The 19,150-nt window shown below is 37.6% G+C and overlaps 1 protein-coding gene across 4 annotated transcripts in view; it reads right to left on the minus strand.

Moving 5' to 3' along the window:
* LOC105462690 (neuronal acetylcholine receptor subunit alpha-7) overlaps window positions 1-19,150 on the minus strand; it is a 213,285-nt gene that overhangs the window by 144,491 nt on the left and 49,644 nt on the right. For all 4 annotated transcript variants that reach the window (XM_011709490.1, XM_011709489.1, XM_011709488.1 and 1 more), the window contains exons 2-3: window positions 9,520-9,659; window positions 1,334-1,378 (exon numbers count right to left, since the gene is read on the minus strand). In XM_011709490.1, coding sequence (XP_011707792.1) covers window positions 1,334-1,378; window positions 9,520-9,659 — 185 coding nt within the window. The remainder of the gene's footprint in view (window positions 1-1,333; window positions 1,379-9,519; window positions 9,660-19,150) is intronic.

Raw genomic sequence — 19,150 nt, forward strand, 5'->3', positions numbered from 1 at the left:
TCTGATCTACTGATTGCTCGCTCACGCGATCCGATCGGTAATATAGCGAAAGAATCTGCGAGTTCGGTCTGCCGTATACGAGTTATTTATGCGTAAAAGTGACGCGAATCAATTTTTCAACCGTCCATGAATTTAATCCTGGAATATTAATAAGGATTCTTTCGCTTGCACACAGTCGTTGTAATTAATATGAATAAAATAATAACGTTGACTATCGCAACGCATTTTTTGTTTTTATATTAAGCATAACCGTATTAAGGCTAATTGGATTATTTAATATTAATGCATTAGAATTAAAATTAAACTTTAAAATATTAATTTGAGAATTTCAAAATGATAAATGCAGCTGCGCGGATACACGGGCAGAACGAAAAATTTCAACAAGTTTTTTTCCAATTTGACTTACGGCTCTCCAATTTGACTCACAATTAATATAAACGAAATAAAACATTTCTACGCAAATACCTGGCGGATCGCCCGGTTAAATCTTTCTGAAAAATGTCGTTACAAAAATGATAACTTCCCTAATTTCTCGTATTCCATGCGAATTGCACGTGGAACATAATTATTGAGCATAACCAGATATATCCACTCAAATTTTTTACTCCATTTTTTTCCCCTCTCATGCTGCTTTCGCCTCGTCATGCGCGCCGCGACGGCAGATGTATTTTTTATCAGCGATATTACAACGCATCCTCGTAAATGGGAAGACCGCAGGCGATGGAAAAGTAACCGGTGTAGTTATTGATTTTCTGTTAACTGGCTATTTCGCCGAGAGAATTACCGCGAACGCATTTTCAACGTGTCATTTGCTCCAACGTAGTACGGAGCTTATACAAGAAGGAGCTACAGAAGAATCTGTGCACGTACCCGCATATATTTAACCGTTTAACTACATATATTATACTCGCGTATATTTAGTTGAGTGAAACGTATCTTTTTCAAAAGCTTAGAAACTTGCCTTGTCAACTAAGATTAATTCTCATATTTACCCAACAACCATTAAAGGTGCAGACACACCAGTCGTAAACGATGGTAATGGATAACATCCATTACTGTATGTTTTTCTTCTGTCGCGTAATACGAACTTTTATCAAAGAGAATTTTACTCAGCAAGAATTTTAAACATACAATTTCGCAAATAAATAAAATTTCACGTAAATAATTAATATTTCTTCGTCCTACATTTGCTGACTAATTTCTATGGAGTCTTCTCTTAAAAATTTTTAAAGTATTCGAGTCTTAAAACGTTAAAATAAATTACGTAAACAACTTTTTCTTATAAGAATTAGTTGACTGCAAGGAAAAGGTGAAATGATTTGATTGCACTCACCAGTTTCAACCACGCGTTGGTCGTGAGTATTTGGTTCTTTTCATCCTGGAAAAAACACAAAACAATGTTATTTTATATAAATATTGTAAAAATTATGCGATATATATATTGTGTTGTGTCATATATAATTATAATTGCAAGATATTTTTCCTAGTGCTAAAAATCACTTTTGCTTCAGTTGTGATATAAGAATAATAAATTATATAATTACATTTCTCCTTATTAACATGATAATTGCCCCTCTAACTTACAATTTATTTGCTCATTTTTGTTAGAGAATAATTACTTTTCTATGATTTTTATAATTTTTTTTTTAAATCTACCTGCTAGTAATCACATTTCTTCATTCTCTTATTTATTGTAGGACTTCATTGTCCTCCGGTTCAAATGATTTGTTCGAAGATGATGCTATTGATGCTACAATGTATATATATGTCTTTGAATATAGCTCATATATCTATCTCATTCACGTTGATGCGCAAACTCAGTCGTACGCTTCGTTCGATGCGAGCAAACAGCACATGCATATGGCAAATATTTATTCACAAAATGAGTTGGACGTGCGATTTAACTTCACTAGTGTACTCGATAACGTGTATTATGTCCATAAAAAACTTTCAAAACACTAAAAAAAAAATGTAATCATTCACAACGTGTTTAATTAAAAATTAAAAATTTTAGAATAACAAATCAGATCAACTGTTGTAGTCTTTTGAATGTAGATATGTAACCAGAAATGTAGGTATGTAATTAAAAATAGCCGTAATTGAGTCAAAAATTATTAATCGCCAAGTAAAGACAAATCAAAACTAAAACTGTAATTGTAATATACCTCTTATCATGTACGCGCTGAAGGGCTTTTCGCTGCGAGAGAAACGCCCTCGCGATTGCTTTATCCGGATTGCACATAAAATTCGCGGAACTAAGGAAATCTGAAGGATCGCGACAAAGGAAAAGATAACGACAGGAAAATGCGATGTAATCGTAGGGAGAATCCCTGCTTGCAAAAAGATAACCAATAATCGCGAATTGTCGGCTGCAAATTTCCTCTCTGGTAGTTTTAACCGAATCGGTCGAAAAGACTCGTCCTCTCTCACGTTATCGAGAGTTTCGAAGTGATTTACAAAACGAAATGGTGTTTTCGGCATCGTTGCCGACAGACAAGCTCCATATTTCTATAGACAGTCGTATTAATTGAATTCGTTATTCGCCGTGCGCATTTCGCGTTGCACTACGATGTAAAACGAGAATAAATTGGCGAGTAGCTTTTGAGGAGCACGAGTGAACGATAAATATTTTCTGTCTGAAAATCTTCTCTCTCTCTCTCTCTTTCGCAAAAACGTATGACGTCGAATGAAAAATAAGATAGCGGTTACGAGCCGTAGAATGTAGACATGTTCTTCAAGTTATTTGTTAATTTTAGCAAAATCTGCTAATGTATTCGATAAATATATTCGATCGCGATAATTTGTTTACAAGTAATTTGTTTATAATACAAGTGTTTCGCTGTAATCTCGAGTAATTATGAAAAACATTTTAAATTTTAATAAAAAAAAATTAATTAATTCGAGAAATTGAGAGTCAAGAATTATACGAAATAATGCAAATTAAAAGTGTAATCTTTCCGTTAAGCAATCCAAAATAACGTTCAATCCAGTTTACATCATTAAACATACATAATTGAAGAAGACGTATTTTCAATGAAAAGTTTATTTTACCGCAAGCAAAATTATATTTTGTACTAAATACAAAGATGCAATTTAAAAAAAATTTAATATTTAACTTAAAATAGTTTTTGATTTATTTATATTTTGTTATGATTAATGAAAAGCGCAATATACGTAAAGTCGAAAGAAAATTCAGGTTTCTGTCAAATTTTTTTGTTTTTGTTTTTTTTGTCGTTCAGTATGAAATATCTAATGGCGAAATATCTAAAGGATTTTGCGTGACGAAGATGCCGGTGTTACGACCTGCACTTTCTTTCGTAGTCACGTCTTTTCGCGGCACGCTTCCGCTTCCGCTACATCGGCGTTCTTTATGTACGAGTAACACGGACGCGTTTTGTCATGACTGACTTATTGGCGCGACAGTAATTGCATCTTGCGACAAAGACTAAAAACTTACGGTATAGCGCAATGTTCATCACTCGTAGCGTCCGCTTGGGTAAAAGCAAACAAAATTACGAGCGGTGCTACGAATTAATATTTGTTTCATCGTGAATCCATGAGATATCGTAGTTGAGACTAATGAAGTTATCGCAAATATTTCTAGGTTTCAAATAGATGTCGTAATAAATAGATAAAAATTAATTCCCTTTTTTAACGTAAAATCTCGCTTTTACAGAATAAAAGCGAGATTTTCAAACCAGAATAATTTTTTTTTCCAGAATGTCTATAAATTCTTCATTTTCTCGTAACAGACAGTGTGTTACCCAGTTGGGTGTTTTATACGTAATACATTTTGCGTTACAAACTGTCGACGTGATATAACAATCTATCAAATGCGCTGAGCTCAGCTCAAAACGAAATCCGGCAGGCGGGATGAATAAAAAAGTGCGAATTTCACGGCTCACTTTCCCGTCTGAAATGATGCGAAATTGGCATACGGATTCCCCTTGACGTTCAACATTATTCGACAGACTTTGCGGAGATGTACATAAAATTCGCGATTTCTGATCGATAAAAACTCCAAGAGTTTCATTTCGTGGCCGACAATGGCGGTAACAATGCCACTGCATTTCTTTTCGTTCACCAGTGAATGAAATGTATTACGAATTCAGGGATTGTAGGGATTTTACTCGACGAAGAGACGGTCCACGAAGGAAACGAGCTCGAGTCAAATAAATATCCGCGTATCGTTGCACGATTTATTCACGGAGGAGGCAAGAAATCTTAATTAAAGACAAGCGATTAATCAAGATAATTAACGTCATCAGGCGCTGACAAAGTGCATAAACATTCGTCAAGCGGAAAGGCGCGACCGTTTCGAAACAGGAGTTCTGCAATATACGCTATGATTAATCGATGAAATGTGTCGCTTGGCGCAAAAAGTTTACGACGCGTGTATTTTGACCGCGTAATGCACAAGTTGCACATGTGCATTACATTAAGCAAAAAACTTTGAACCGTGTCGCTAATAATTTTTGTTGTATTCTCGCATTTTAAAGAAGAAAGCGCGACCAAAAATATCAAGTTAGAATTATGCCCTTATATTATTCTTCGTTCACTTTTATTTATAAGGCGTATAATTTACGAATTTCATGAAAAATAATATATCACATCTTGACAGCAGTAAGCGGAAAAATAGTATGCTGAAAATACAGTAAAAATAAGTCCTTTTGCGAGATAGATGTGTCGCTCGATTGCAGCAGTGCAGTGGTGAGCCAAGCAGTAGCGCTACTCAACGTCACATCGGCCACGAGAAGTGGAAAAAGTCGTGACTAAGCGCGGTCAAATGTTTACGACCTACCGTTAAACGTAAAAAGTTTATAGCACGCTGAAGAACTTGGAAATGGAATTAAGAAAAACGCGATCATTATTTGCGATATTATATCCCGACGCGTGTTGTCGAAGAGGTGATAAAAATCGCGCAATATGACGTATGCGGTAATTACCGTAAACGTTCGCGTGACAGAAAACATTCGTATTTACCGATGCAATGATAAAACAGTTCCGAGAATTAATATTTTTCACGTAAATGATAGCGTTGTTTCATGAGATTTTTCAACTGCTAGGTACGTAAAAAACGTGATTAGTTTCATCTTGCCGGCTTTCACGAATGCCGAAAGTTCTGTTGATCTTGTTTCGCTATCGTGTTCTCCGCTTTACCCAACGTACGGAATCAGGTTTCTGCCATTATAAACTTTTCTACTTATGTGACCAATTAAAGGACTTCGCTTTCCAATTCCGGCATCGAATAAAAGTTTAGCTTTAATGTATTAATGAAGAACTTTTTCGGAGCTGGTACTCTCGTATTTATTAGATTACAAAGAGTGGCGGTTTAATAAAGGTTTGTACTGAGATCAAATTGAGCCAAATTAATCTTCAATTAAAATTAATATAGAGACTTGGGCAGATCACATTCGTATATAAATTTAAAAAATCTAAAACATAACCTCATTACAAAATTATTATTCGCAATCTGTCTTCACTATTCTGAGGACTTTTGTGGATTCTTTCTGCGCTGATGAAGATGTCGGATTTATGCTAAACACATACGCACACATATAGATATACGTACACACAATCCACGCGAAATCTTTTAAGTTAAAAAAGCAATATCGGCTCTTTTGGTAAGCTGTCATAGGAATCCGAATACAGTTGGACGGAATATCAATGTATTTCGATTCTATCGATTAGCCGTCAAAGAGATTCGCTTTGTTGCTATGTCGTTTATATCTCGCGATAGTAAGATAACGCGGCCTTTTCAATGTATACACTTACATCAATTATTCTACAATAATTGTAATATACAATATTGCTCGATTTATTTCTATTTATGTACCTACATGAATATTACAGCGCATTATTAATTAAACAGGTATTAATACTCTTAATACGATTGATTCAACGCTGGCTTTATTTGCTTTGCAAGCTGATTACATCCCACAATCCGAAACATAAAACACCCACGATTTGATAATACCAAAGTTCCTATTATTTGTATACAATTTTTTAAGCGCAATTGCGTTAATTTATTTGCATTCGACATTTACTTTAACTATAAAATTATATGTATATTCATATATACATATAGTTGATAAATGATAACAAAACAATTTCCTAAAGTACACTACATGTACATTATTAAATTTTATTATATCAGATGACTCGGAGGAAAATGCAACATTTAATTCTAATAACGGGCTCATATATATTAATAAATGAAACTATAAAAAATTAATATTTATGTTCTAAAAACCTATATTCATATATATACCAAATGAGAAATTAAAATTTCGATATTCCATATTTATTGGAAAAAAAATTGATAAGTTATGCTTTGCAAAAATGGCGTGTTGCAAAAGTGGCAGTCCTCCGTACAAATAAGATGCCACCTCTTATGTGGGAAAATATCACAAGCAATTAAATAGTATGACACACTAAAAAATTGTAATAGAAAACTGTTTACTTACACAATCAAGTTTAAGTTATTAAAACAAAAATCTGTGATAAAATGTAAACTAAAAATATTAATACCATAAAACATTGCAAAACATATTGCAAACAGCGGATTTAAACATCGCATTTTATAAATTTAAAATATCTATAAATTATATAAAACAACCAAAATTTTAGGTCATAAAATTATTTTAATAAAAGTGTCAAGCACGAAAAATTGTGTTTTGTATTTGGTGGCATCTTCCCTCCAATTGTTATGCAAAAATGTCACTGCAGCTTGTATGCACATATCTAACGATTTCCCATATTTTATTTATACCATATGACTGTCATGAGACACTGATCAAAAATGTATATTACATATCCGGTTTTAAGGTAACGTCGAATCACAGACAGTTATTACGTAAGAAATATTAGAAAGAGCATATTTTACGATCTACGTTTTCGTATTTTTCCAAAGCTTGCAAGCATCAAGATTTTCTTTAATGTTGATAGCTTCGCAGCTGCTCCCTATACACACTTTTGCGCAGTTAAAATAGTCAACATATGTTTTGTGTAAAAACTGTAAACAAAGTGGCGTCTTGTTTAAACTGATACCTTCCTCTTAGTAATTTTCCGAAAATAATTTTAACAGGTATTTGTAAAACAATTATTTAAACGATGATGATAATAATAATAATAATAATAATAATAATAATAATACTATGTATATTCCGTGTATAAAATATTAAACGGCGATTTGCACAGCTGTATTGCATTAACTGTACAAAGAAATCAGTTCAAGGATTTTATTCGAAAGTAATAAAAGGAATTTTTGCACTATAAGATTTATGAATTAATTCATTAAGGTTGCCGGGGGCTTCTTGTTGCAACTCATGCCAGATAAGAAAACTACAGAGATACCCGTAATTTCCAAAGGCAACGATACTTTGAAAAGGGCAACGGCAAAAAGCCCAGTCAGTTTGAGCGATGCGACTTAGCGGAACGACGCGACGCCGCGGACGTAAGGGTGGCGCGCAGGGGTTGTAATGGAATATGTTTTGCTACTAGAGGAAAGAAAGAGAGTTCGCTCCGGAAACGTCTGTGCTCTTAATGTCCAGAACACATAGCGCGGCCTTTTGTTTTTACAGAAAATATATCAGATTGTATGAACTTCTAAAGGGAAAGCTATGGCGGAATATAACGATAACAACGAGAATAATAATAATGATGACGCGAAACCGAATAAGAAGAGGTAAAGGCTCGTGTTATCCGGATAATCATATCCTTTGTGAATAAATAAAAGAAATGCCGGCGACACGCGCGCGGCGTACGCGCGTTCGCCGTAAAACAGTATTTACTTTCTACAATTAAGCTGCATCAACGTTACTCATATTACGGCTCGGAAGAATCCGAATAGTGGGAAAAATATCTGAATAAATTTCATTTATATTGAAAGTGACGGCAAAAGCATTCCGAGAAGTATGTTGAAACGTTGTAAAATCCTGCGGTCTTCGTTGCGAGTGAAAAGTAAATCGGAAGCCTGTGACGTAAAGAGGCTCGGCCGTGACAGATATATTCCCTCGGCCGTTAACTCTGACCACAAGGATGTTTTGAGAGGAAACACCTCCAATCGGTTTCTTTAATCCCGGCTATATATTACTCCCGTCAAGTTGGCGGAACCGAAGTGGATTGCACGTACTTTCTCTCTCTCTCTCTCTCTCTCTCCCTCTCCCCCTCCCTCCCTCCCAGTCAATTTATAATTGTAATTGGGAATCGAGGGGGAAAAAAAACTCCTGCATCGTAAATTCTTAATGAACGGTTTGAACGCCGTCCATTCGTTATGCCCATCAAATATTGATCAGTCAGGATTTTATTTATACGGATCGCGATAATGCTCACGATTATAGAACGATATCGACTATTCTCCAAACCGGGAGTCTACGGGGATCATTCGGTATGCCTGCAATTTCAAGCTTGGCCGATATAATATGCGTGCATCAGAAATACCAAGATACGAAAAAGATATACACGATGCTGCAATCGATGAAAATTTAATATATACGATTGCTACGAACGGAAAGATATAGATATAAAGGATTTAGTAACATTTTATCGTGCACGCGAAAAATGTATGTATTCTACTTTTCCTGCCAAGAATTGACATCCGCCTCAGCGGCATATTTCTCATCCAAATCGAAACGTTTCAATTGAAATTGCAATATGGGTCTCATCTATAATACAGTAAATTCGTAATAAGAACGTTCGCGTAATAATTTCTACTTTTCGCGCAAAATTGAATTGTAATTTCGTATGTCGTTTGGTATGTTGTTGCATAACTTGCGAAATAATTTGTAAAAGGATTCAATGAACTTCTTTCACGTAACATCTTGCGGAATGCGAATTTTCTTAAATACAGAATTAACGGCGGCACGCTGGATTCTTTTTGTTTTGCCAGCGCGTTTTACTGCCAACGCGTTTCCAGATCTTTCCTTAGGAAACCGTAACGTCTGCGCCATGTACCGCGTATATAGATGGTATACGTTGTATATAATGATGATGAAAGTAAATAACCGCGGTGAGGGAGAGAGTGCAAAGATGGAGAGCGTAATGCAATCTTACCTCATTCGTCCCCGCTTAACTATGCTCTCATTTAGATAAGCCCGATATTTTGTAAAAACTTGCGCGGCTAATCTTGGCGCTTCTTATCGCGAGAGTTCACACGGGGGCTGCAGAATAGCCAGTCATAATGGATACTCCATCCATAAGATTTCAAATACAATACATTTGCGCTAATCTTCACTATACTTAAGATAGTGAAGATGTTTGACTTTAGATGTGTTGCTATCAATGTTAGCTATTACACATTCGACTGATTACTGTCAAATGTGTACTGTGACATTAATCGTTATGTATTGAAATATAGTTGATATAACAAATATAATTCTCTTTCTCTCTTTCCGATAATATCATAAATAAATATACTTATATATTATGTTCTGAGACTACGATGTATGTGTGTACTTTGTACGTAATATACTAACGTGTGAAATATACGGCAAAAGGGAAAGAGATTTGAAAACTTACCACGTCGATGATTTGCTGCAGAGTGATGCCAAACTTCACCTCCAGTGGCTCGCTCTCGTTCGCGACCGGTCGTTCCAAGGTGTTGTAATTTGCCAGCAGGTGATTCAGTAAGCGTTTCTCGTGGTGCCCGCAAAGGCTTTCTGCGATAAAGAACGAGAAAAATCGAATGTCAGTCAAGTCTCGTACGTTATTCCGGAGGGTGTGAGTCGCAAATAATCGCGACCCTTGTCAAAGCGTATTTACGAACAGATACGAGAGAAAAGATCCTCGCTTCGTTGAACAGCCTTTTTTTCTTTCGCAAAAAAAGCATAATAGAAGGCAATTTAATTATTTCTGTTACAATGGACAGAATAAACAATTCCGGAAACATTTTTTTCTATTCACTACTTTCTGTTCTCACAAACAGTCAGCAATTTGCGCCAAAAAGCAATTATTTACGCAGTTTTTAGTTTTTTATACTGATAAAAGCTGCACGCATTTTTTTTCTCATTGGTTTCAACATATTGCGGAGTTACTGCAGTAGTCAGTCAATAATTAATGATATTTTTTATATTACGTTTAAATAATAAGATTAAATAGTAGGATTAACATATCTATTTTAAATGTATATAAATTGTATATAAGTCTATAAAATGTATATAAATTACATCATTCTCTTTTCAGATATAAATTATGTAACAAGTTATAAATTCTCTTGTTGAAATATACAATAGAATAGAAGTTTACTGCGTTATGTAATTAAGATATAACTAAATACAAAAAAGAACTTGTAATTAAAATTGCTCGAGTGAAATTCAAATGAAAACGAAATGTTGCAGCGTCGCGTGCTACTTTTCGTATAAAATAAATTCCTTTCACATGTCGAAAGGAATTAAATAAATAAACGAGTGTATAATTTTTATCTTAAATCCCTTGTAAATTCTAACGCCACTTGCTCGCAATTGATCATCTTTCGGCAGTTCTAATGCACTGGGGAGAGGGATAAATTAATGCACGTCGACGATTATAAAGTTCGCGAGTTCCCAACTTGCACGAGCGTCGATAGAGCCGAAGCCGTCTGGGAGCGCACGTTTGGTCCACTTTCGTTCGGTTTCGGTCTATCCGCGGCTGAACGACAGCGCGGGCAAACTACTTTAATCCTTCGACAAACACGGGCGCGAACGCATTCCCGTCCCCGGCCAGTTCCGGGGCCAGATTGCACTCGAGCACGTGCCGCTGCGGGGATCAAGTTTTGGACTCCGCCGCGGTGTGTGCAGCCGACGCCGCAGAATACGAGATGCAACAGGACTGCGTCCAACGGGGAGAATAATGGTCGACGGCCCCGCGGCTGAATTCGGCGCACGTGCGCCCATTGAAGACGAGGGCCGAGGTATCGGTGAGGTCGCGACAAATATACCTACCCGTGCGCCGTGAAACGTTTACCGCCGCCGCGCGCGGAACACGGTCTATCGCCTGGTTCAAATATTTCGCGATCACATTCCGACTCTCTCCCCCTCCCTGCTTCGTCTTCCCTTTAGGATACATTAATATTCCGAGTTCAAGCGGGGTACACCGGGGTATCTTGGAGGGTCTGGAACTTGCTCGCAGAATTCATCGCTTCATCATGTTACGAATTCCGTCGGCCGATAATCACGTACTTCGTACAACTCGGTTCGCCCGAAACTCGGGGTCGTTCGGGTTGACAAGGGAACATTATATGCATAATACAATACGGTACATTCCGTTTGCATAGAATTAAAGTCTCGCGACGTACAATGATTAATTTAACATTGAACCGACGTGATTGTCGTTTGCATGTAATTAAAATGCGTTATTTTTTTAGAATAAAGGGCACTGAGTTTTTTAAACGTTGCTACGTTTTTAACACATGTAGATTCATTGGACTCATATCGTAAAATTTGATTTCTGTTTGAGATTTTTTTTCCGCTTAGAATAAATTCATATTTTATTTTTTTCTAAAATATAAATAAGGTCCTTAAAAGAAGATATTACCAACGGTCGATCAAATTCTATGAGTCGAAAAAGTCGCGTATCTTTTTGAAATAGAAATTTGAGTTATCTCTAATGCATCTATTTCAATTGAAACGATAATGGCTGCGCGATTATTTGGACATGTGTAATTACTTACGCCTACTTACATCTACGGGTTAATTATTTTCAAGCTGGCATTTCTCTCGTTGAGCATTTCCGGATCACAAGAATGAAATTAATGCAATCGTTAATCAGATTAGTCAAACGTATTACGCATATATCGATCCGACGTTAATTTCTAGTTTATACACTACGGGAATATCGCGCGGCGTTGATTAATCACCTTTGTAACGTTCAACGTAGAACGCATGCCGCACATTTGACTATACGTGCGCTGTGTAAACAGGCCGAATTATTAGGACTGCAATTAATTATGCGGTAAAAAGTAATTTATCGTCGCATCCCCAGTGGCCGAGCCCCAATGAACGATTTATCGGACGGCTTGCTCCGAGAACAGAAAAATAAATCAAAAACTCCGTTTAATTAGCCGCTTTGATGGTAACGAGCGCGAGCTCGTAGTCACAAAACGTCATCGCGTAGAATATGGAAAAAAATATATATAGTCGGCAATGCGTTATCGGCCAATTTTCGCTTCGAAAGGCAGAGCGCGCCGCCGTTCAGGGATATTAATGAATTGAAAAAATCGATAGCACCGCTAAAGGACGGATAAGCGTGAATCCCTTTTAACGGCCCCTCGTATGGAAGTAATACGATTCGAGACTTGTCTTGAACTTCTTGAATAAGCGACGGCGAAGCGGAGCAGCAATAAGCAACTTTGCCGAATTGTGCAACGGCCATTTAGCCAAGTGTTAGAAGACGATGTGGCAGTAATTAATGAGGCATACGTAAAACCGAAGGGAAACTTAGGGAAAACTAAGTGGGCACGTGCGTTGCAACTCCCGTGCACCATGGAGAACTTGTGTTAATGAGTCTCCTCAAGGAAGAAGAGACAGCGCTAGAACCGTAGGGAATATCGTCTAATTATTACACACAAATTACGCGTAAGAGATCTAGCAGATAGAAAATAAGTAATTAAGATATCGTCATTGAAGTTTAGCGTGGGAACTATATACGTTTGAGGGAAAGAATTTAATCAAATCAAAGAATTATGTTAAAGAGTTATTAATCTAACAAACTGAAAGCGTAGCGATTAATTAATCTTTCTTTTCGCCCCGTTTCATTCGTTGCGCTTCGAAGAAATATCGAGCTGTTATATCGGTAGATAAATGTGGTTTGCTTACAAAACGGTGCACGTGCTATTTCACTTGTTGTCATACTTTGTCTCCGTATACAAGTTTATACAGCATCTTATCCTTCTACGTTATTTTAACTGCCTAACGTATAGCGTTCGCGTAAGGACTGCATCGTACGCTATTTGCATAACCCAAGTCGCATATATCTCGGTAATACACGAGATATATTGTAGTAACGAGCGTAAATTTCGTATTTCGAATAGCGTATTTCAAACGATAGTTTCGCAACTTTTCTACGTATTTTCTCGTTATTCCCGATAAAGCTTCGTCATAATTCACAACAGTTCATTCGGTGGGCATTAAGCTGTTTTATCGCTCGAATTGAGTTGCTACAACGGTCAAATTGTTAATGAGAAACAAGCATATGTTGAGAGCAGTCAGAGAGCACGAGATGCGTGAATTCTATAAATAGGATTACCTCATACCTGCTAATAAATTCCTGAAAATCAACATTAACCTGGGAAAAGGCACAGGAAATGCGCCTCGCAAATGCCACGAATAGAATCAATCTCGGTATACCGTCATTTCATTTTCGAAATTAGTAAAGCGGATTAACGAAATTTCTAGACTCTTAACGAAAAGCTGTAAATTAAGCGCGATGAAATAATTGTTACTTTATGCACAATATTTTTAAATTTCTCATTCGTGTAAATCAAGCGAATGTTTCATCTTTTTCTATTATGGATAAACAAATTCGTAATTTACATACATATGACTTTATACTGATCTAAATTATAATCTGAATTTAGATCAGAATTAATACATAAATCAAATAAAATAAACTTATAAAATGAATGAGAAAAGAGAAATATTTTATGAAAAGCACAGAATAAAATGGAATTATTTTGATTGCTTAGCAGTTGGCATGATATCTTCTCAAACATAAAACATGCTTAAAAAAAAGTAAGAAAAACGGAAAAGAATGAAGAAACGGGAGACAACAATGTTACTTTGTAGAGAAGTTTTGTCACTATTGTTGACTTAACTATTTAAAAAGTATTACCTTAGATGTCGAGTTTAAGAAAGTATCTAAAAGCGCACAGTTTAAATCGCTGCAACGAAGAGTTTCGAATGCGTAACATGTTGAAAGAAAAAAAAATTACAAAGGAATGCAGTACTGCCGATGAAACTTTCTTCGAGCGAGATTATTTTTATTTTAAAATATGTGAGAAATGAGAAAAAAATCCGCACAAAAGCAGCAAGCAGTAACATTCGTGACTTTTTGGCGGGCCTGAGAAAAGCTCACGTGCCACTATTTGACGGAGGATAGGCCTTCTAATGGCATCCCCACAAAGGCTTTACAAAAGAACCGCGATGGCTTCATTTACGTCGTCTACGTCGATTTAGATTAATGAGACTGAGTTTGGGGGTGGAATTTGGTGGGAAACAAGAGCCGCGGCACACAGAGAGAGGGGTTGAAGTATAGCCCGCATAGGCGGTGACATAATGGCCGGTAAAACTCGTTTGGTCGAAATACGTGTCGAAATACGCACCGACATGAATGGGCAGCCGGATATCCTTTTCGCCGACGTCACTGTCATCGTCGACGAAGTACACGAGCTTTGCAGGAAGTATATCGCCATGGACGGCAGTCTTTGTAAGAATCATGTGCCTATCCACGCGTGTGTGTATGCTCGACACGTGCACAACGGTAGGGCTGCGATATTTTCCTTCCTACGTCACTGCTGACGACACATGCCGCAATGTAAAAATATACCGATCGTAATAAAGAATGGACGATTGTTACAGTATCCAGTACACTGGGAAACGCAAGTGTCCGAGGACGATCGATGAGGTGAATGGAAGCCAAGTTCGGTATCGGAGGCCAATTTTTCGAAACGTCCCGAAAATTATTTAATGCAACTTACATTCAACTAACTTCTTTTACACTTTACACTTGATTATCTAATAAAAAAGTGTGTTTCTCATTTGACTATAATTATTGACTTTTAATTGAATCGGAATTAGGTATATATTTGATTGGCGTTTTTATGGAATTGACAACAATCTGTTAGATTAAAATATTAAAGCGGGGAAAAAAGTTTATTATTGTTGAGAAGTCTCCTGCTGAAAAATTGAAGAGAGAGAATCGGTATACTCTATAAATTTATAATTTTATTGTCATTATCGCCGAGATTCTTTATAATCCTCACTCATCCTTTTGTTTGCCGCGGTTCAACCTCGAAGGAAGCAACTTTCAATAAACTTATATACCGGGTAAATAGGATTACTTTTATAGAACGGCGTCAGGGGCGGGTTTTTACAGCCCCGACGTCATCCTCATCGTCTCGACCGGTTAAGTCTTCCAGGCACCGGCAGAATCCACGCTATGAATGGCAGCCCTCTTGAATACCAGCGTGAATTCGCCCACCCGAGTATTCACGCGTGGGCATCATCGCCGCGCACACCCCCAGCCCTTATGCATATAGTAATATATATCTCCTCCGCGGAAGCCCACCTAACTGTGGGTCACGTGTGGACGACAGCTCGATTAACTCTCTCAGTTCCGAGCTTTTCGACATGTCTCTCATACTAAAACGGGATAGTTTAGGCCTCACAAAGACTTTCATGCCAGTGACAGTCTATTCGCTGCGATTGTGCGCATCGACGTATATGAGGTTCAGGACACAAACATGCTGATCTTAATATTTAATACAATTACCGTCTCTTCGCTTAACATAAAGATAGATTTCGTTTTGGATCTTACTGAAATCAATTAGCGGAATTTATTTATTTATCTATTTATTTCTCGGTAACTGAGTTTAACATCAGTCTGAAAATAAATGATTTAAGAGTCTTCTGTTATTTTAACCAACTTCGTGCACTTGAGACCAGCTTAAAGTGAAAGTATCAATTGCAGACTTGCTGCGTTTGCATTTTAAATCCATCACGAGTATAGTAGCGAAATAAAATTCTTTTATCGACAGAATTTCTATAACAGGAATTACCTGAGTGATACGTAGAAAAGATTTAATGGCTCTCGCTATACACAGTCGCATTACGAACACGCATGCGAGGTCCGTCTTTATCGTCGTCTACGTGGCAGATCAACGTATTACGATACGCGAAGCAGTTTCCATAAAGACAAACATTACTGTGTCCATCTGGTACCACATGCCCGCGCCGCGGCATATTCGCGAGATGTGCACTTGGTCGCACATAGCACGCAGCTGCATTCCCGCGCGATGCAACGATGACTCTCAGCTCAATAACGGGGGAAACGTTAGTGCCATTGCATGAGCATTATCGTTTACCTGCAAGTTTCGTCGTTGCATCACGCGACTGATGATACTGACACCTGCGAGACAACGACGCGACACGATCGGCACAATGCTTGCAGTTAGGAATGCCAATTACGCGAGATCTGGTTCATTGTCGAGACTTACTTTGTTTCGCAGCAGTAAAGAATTGCAGGAACGTCTATATTAAAAAACGCCGTCAAAAATTAATTCGTAAACGCAAAATTGAAATGTGTTAATTAAATGGGTTAAAGAATTTTTTGAATATCCGACGGTATGCCCGGGACGTTTTACAGCGCTCCGAGATTGTTTTCTTAGCGTACCTCGGTAGCGCTCCTTCCTTAGAGAAGGAATCCTAATAAATAAGCGTCGTTTAGTAAATACCAAGACATTCTTTACGAGGAACACGCACAAAAGGCGAAGTCACGAGGAATAATATTCGCATCTGGCATCGAGCATTTTTATTCCCTTCGAGTGCATTCGTCTCGTAACGTAACGGCAAAGTTAAAGCAACGCTGTTGCTCAACGGCATTTTTCATTTCCGTCGTTACACTTGGAAAAAGTCTAAACTAGTCCACACCACTGCCGCCGTAAAACTGTCTCTGCCAAGCAGTACCTACCATCGCTCCCTTTGCCTGTGCGGTAAATTTTCCAGAAAGTCAGCGAAGTCTATCAGTCAGTGTTTGCGACCGGTGTGCGTTCGTGCCTTCTCTCCCAGATTCTCTCCGTTGGATGTCGAGACGCTGAGGGAGGGCACCGAAAATTATTATCACGCTAACGTATCGTCCACGCCAGTTCCGCGCTAGACGCAGGAAAAGAAAAGAGAAAGAGAGAGAAGCAGGAAGGGAAGGAAGGAGAGAGAGAGAGAGAGTAGACGATCGCGAACATCTGGAAACACAGCTTTCTGACATCGAAATGACGTCTCTCGCATTGCACCTACTTAATTCTGCAAAGCTTCGCACCAGGTGATCGTAGAAAGCAATCACCGCTGCAAATGCCGTGTCAGTGTCTAGACTCGAGCGAGTAGTACGGGATAATTACAGAGAGTACGTCATAAACAATATATAAATGAAAGCTAAAACGTACAAAAATATATCTTAAAATACACATGTATAAGATTCACAATTGTCCAATAAAGTAATAACCAAGAGAAGCTTTATTTCATACTTTTTTTTGTTTATTGCTTCGCTTTTCTGGAATATATAATATCAAGGATAATGTTAATTGTAGGTCAGCCTATTATCGCCGTGGGATGTACAAAATTTGTATCGCCTAGCAACGTGCGGCTAACGCGTGGGTGTGCACCGACGGGATGTGTCGCTGCGGGAAAAGCTCGGCGGAGCGTCCGGGAGAGAGGCTCTGGACCGAAGATCGCACGTGTGTTTGTCTGTGTATAGCGACGAGAGAGGCGAGAGAAGGAGAGCAAGAAAGGGACGTCCGACGGCGGACGGAAGTAGGGAGGACGCCGAAGCGGAGGCGAGCCGAGGCTCGAAGCTCCATTGATCCACGAATATATACACCGCCTACGACGTAACTTTGATCACGCTGTAAACAGGATACCCCGTCGCGTAGCGATGTTGCCTTCATCTTAAGAAAAGACTTTTCTCGTGCAGACCGATGCGGCGCAGCGCGGCCGTGTCCCTGCGCGCGTTGCAAAAGGGACCCTTGATTTCTGCCACCTGCTCGAGTTGCCGGTGGCAGGATTGAAACGCGAGTGGGGGCTGTCGTTTCCGTCGTTCGCCTCGAAAGTGTGAAACAATACACTGGAATATCCTGTTAAACAAAGCTATTCGTTCTCACTCGCGACTTTGTTTAAAGGCCAGAAAAATATCAATGTACATATATTCTGCAATTTTTAAAATTTTATATAAAATTATGTCTAAAACAGATTTAATTTTGATGAAATTTTATATCGGAAAATTATTTTAATTTTTTATCATTTCCTTAGTAATTTTATCGGTAGTTGATATTGAAAACCATTAATTGGTGTGACGTAATATGGAAAGACTAAATTTATATCCTACACGATGAGGGATGATCGTTATATGCGAATAAGACTAATCATATTTTCTAAAACGACCTACATTTTGTAAAGCCCTTTAAAATAAATTCGTTTAAGCTGTAATAATTAAAATGTTATATACTTGTTATATTCTTGTTACATATTTCCTATTGACTAGGTAATACTATTGACCGGGTAATAAACGGAAAGGAACATTACGTACGCGAATATTCTTTTGACATATTTACTTACAACGGAGTGTACTTAATTCACGTAAAAGATCGCGACCCCTTCGTGGAGCACGCTGAAAGGCGATGCAGCTCTTATCTGGTAAAAAAGTTTAAAGCTTCATTGATCCGGAAAGGGTTTACGGCGGCTACCAGGTAACTTTGATCACATCGCGCACCGCAACCAAAGTACTCTATCGATCCTCGTTTCCTCCCGTACCGATCCCGCCGAATAATAAATTTAAAGAAGTTCTTATACGACAATTTTACGTCAACTTAATAGAAATTGTCCTTTTTATTAATTTAGTTCTTTAGCTACCCCCCCATCTTTCTCTTTTTCAAATTTCACTCTTAGATTGTTGCGCTCTTAGATTAATTTTTGTTAGCGTTCAAAATTTCACTTTAAAATTATAAGGATTATTTAGAACAGGATCGACTAATTCTGTTCTGCAGAGAATATAATAGCCCGTAGTATAAATCAATAATACCAAGGCATTTCAATCGGATTACCCACGCGATCGCGTAATTATATTATATATATTCCTATTGTGTGCGTGTATATATATGTATGTATGTGTGATATATATATATATATATATATATATATATATATATATCAATATATGTATGTATATATGCGTATGTGAGTCTTATCGAATCCTCTATATTGTTGGCAATAGACGGCGCAGATAGATAATACGAAGACGTAAAAGTTTCAATATCAATCGAACTTTAAAGATATCTATATCACGCAAATCTTTCACATTGTCCATCTGAGCATAATTTTAAAATTCAGTACATCTGTACATAAGTTATGTTCTTGTACTAAAAAAAAACACTTAAATTTACATTTTCGAAAAACAGCAGCGTCTGTTATAT

Source organism: Wasmannia auropunctata, unplaced genomic scaffold (assembly GCF_000956235.1).
Source record: "Wasmannia auropunctata unplaced genomic scaffold, wasmannia.A_1.0 LD336095.1, whole genome shotgun sequence".
NCBI classification, from domain to species: domain Eukaryota; kingdom Metazoa; phylum Arthropoda; class Insecta; order Hymenoptera; family Formicidae; genus Wasmannia; species Wasmannia auropunctata.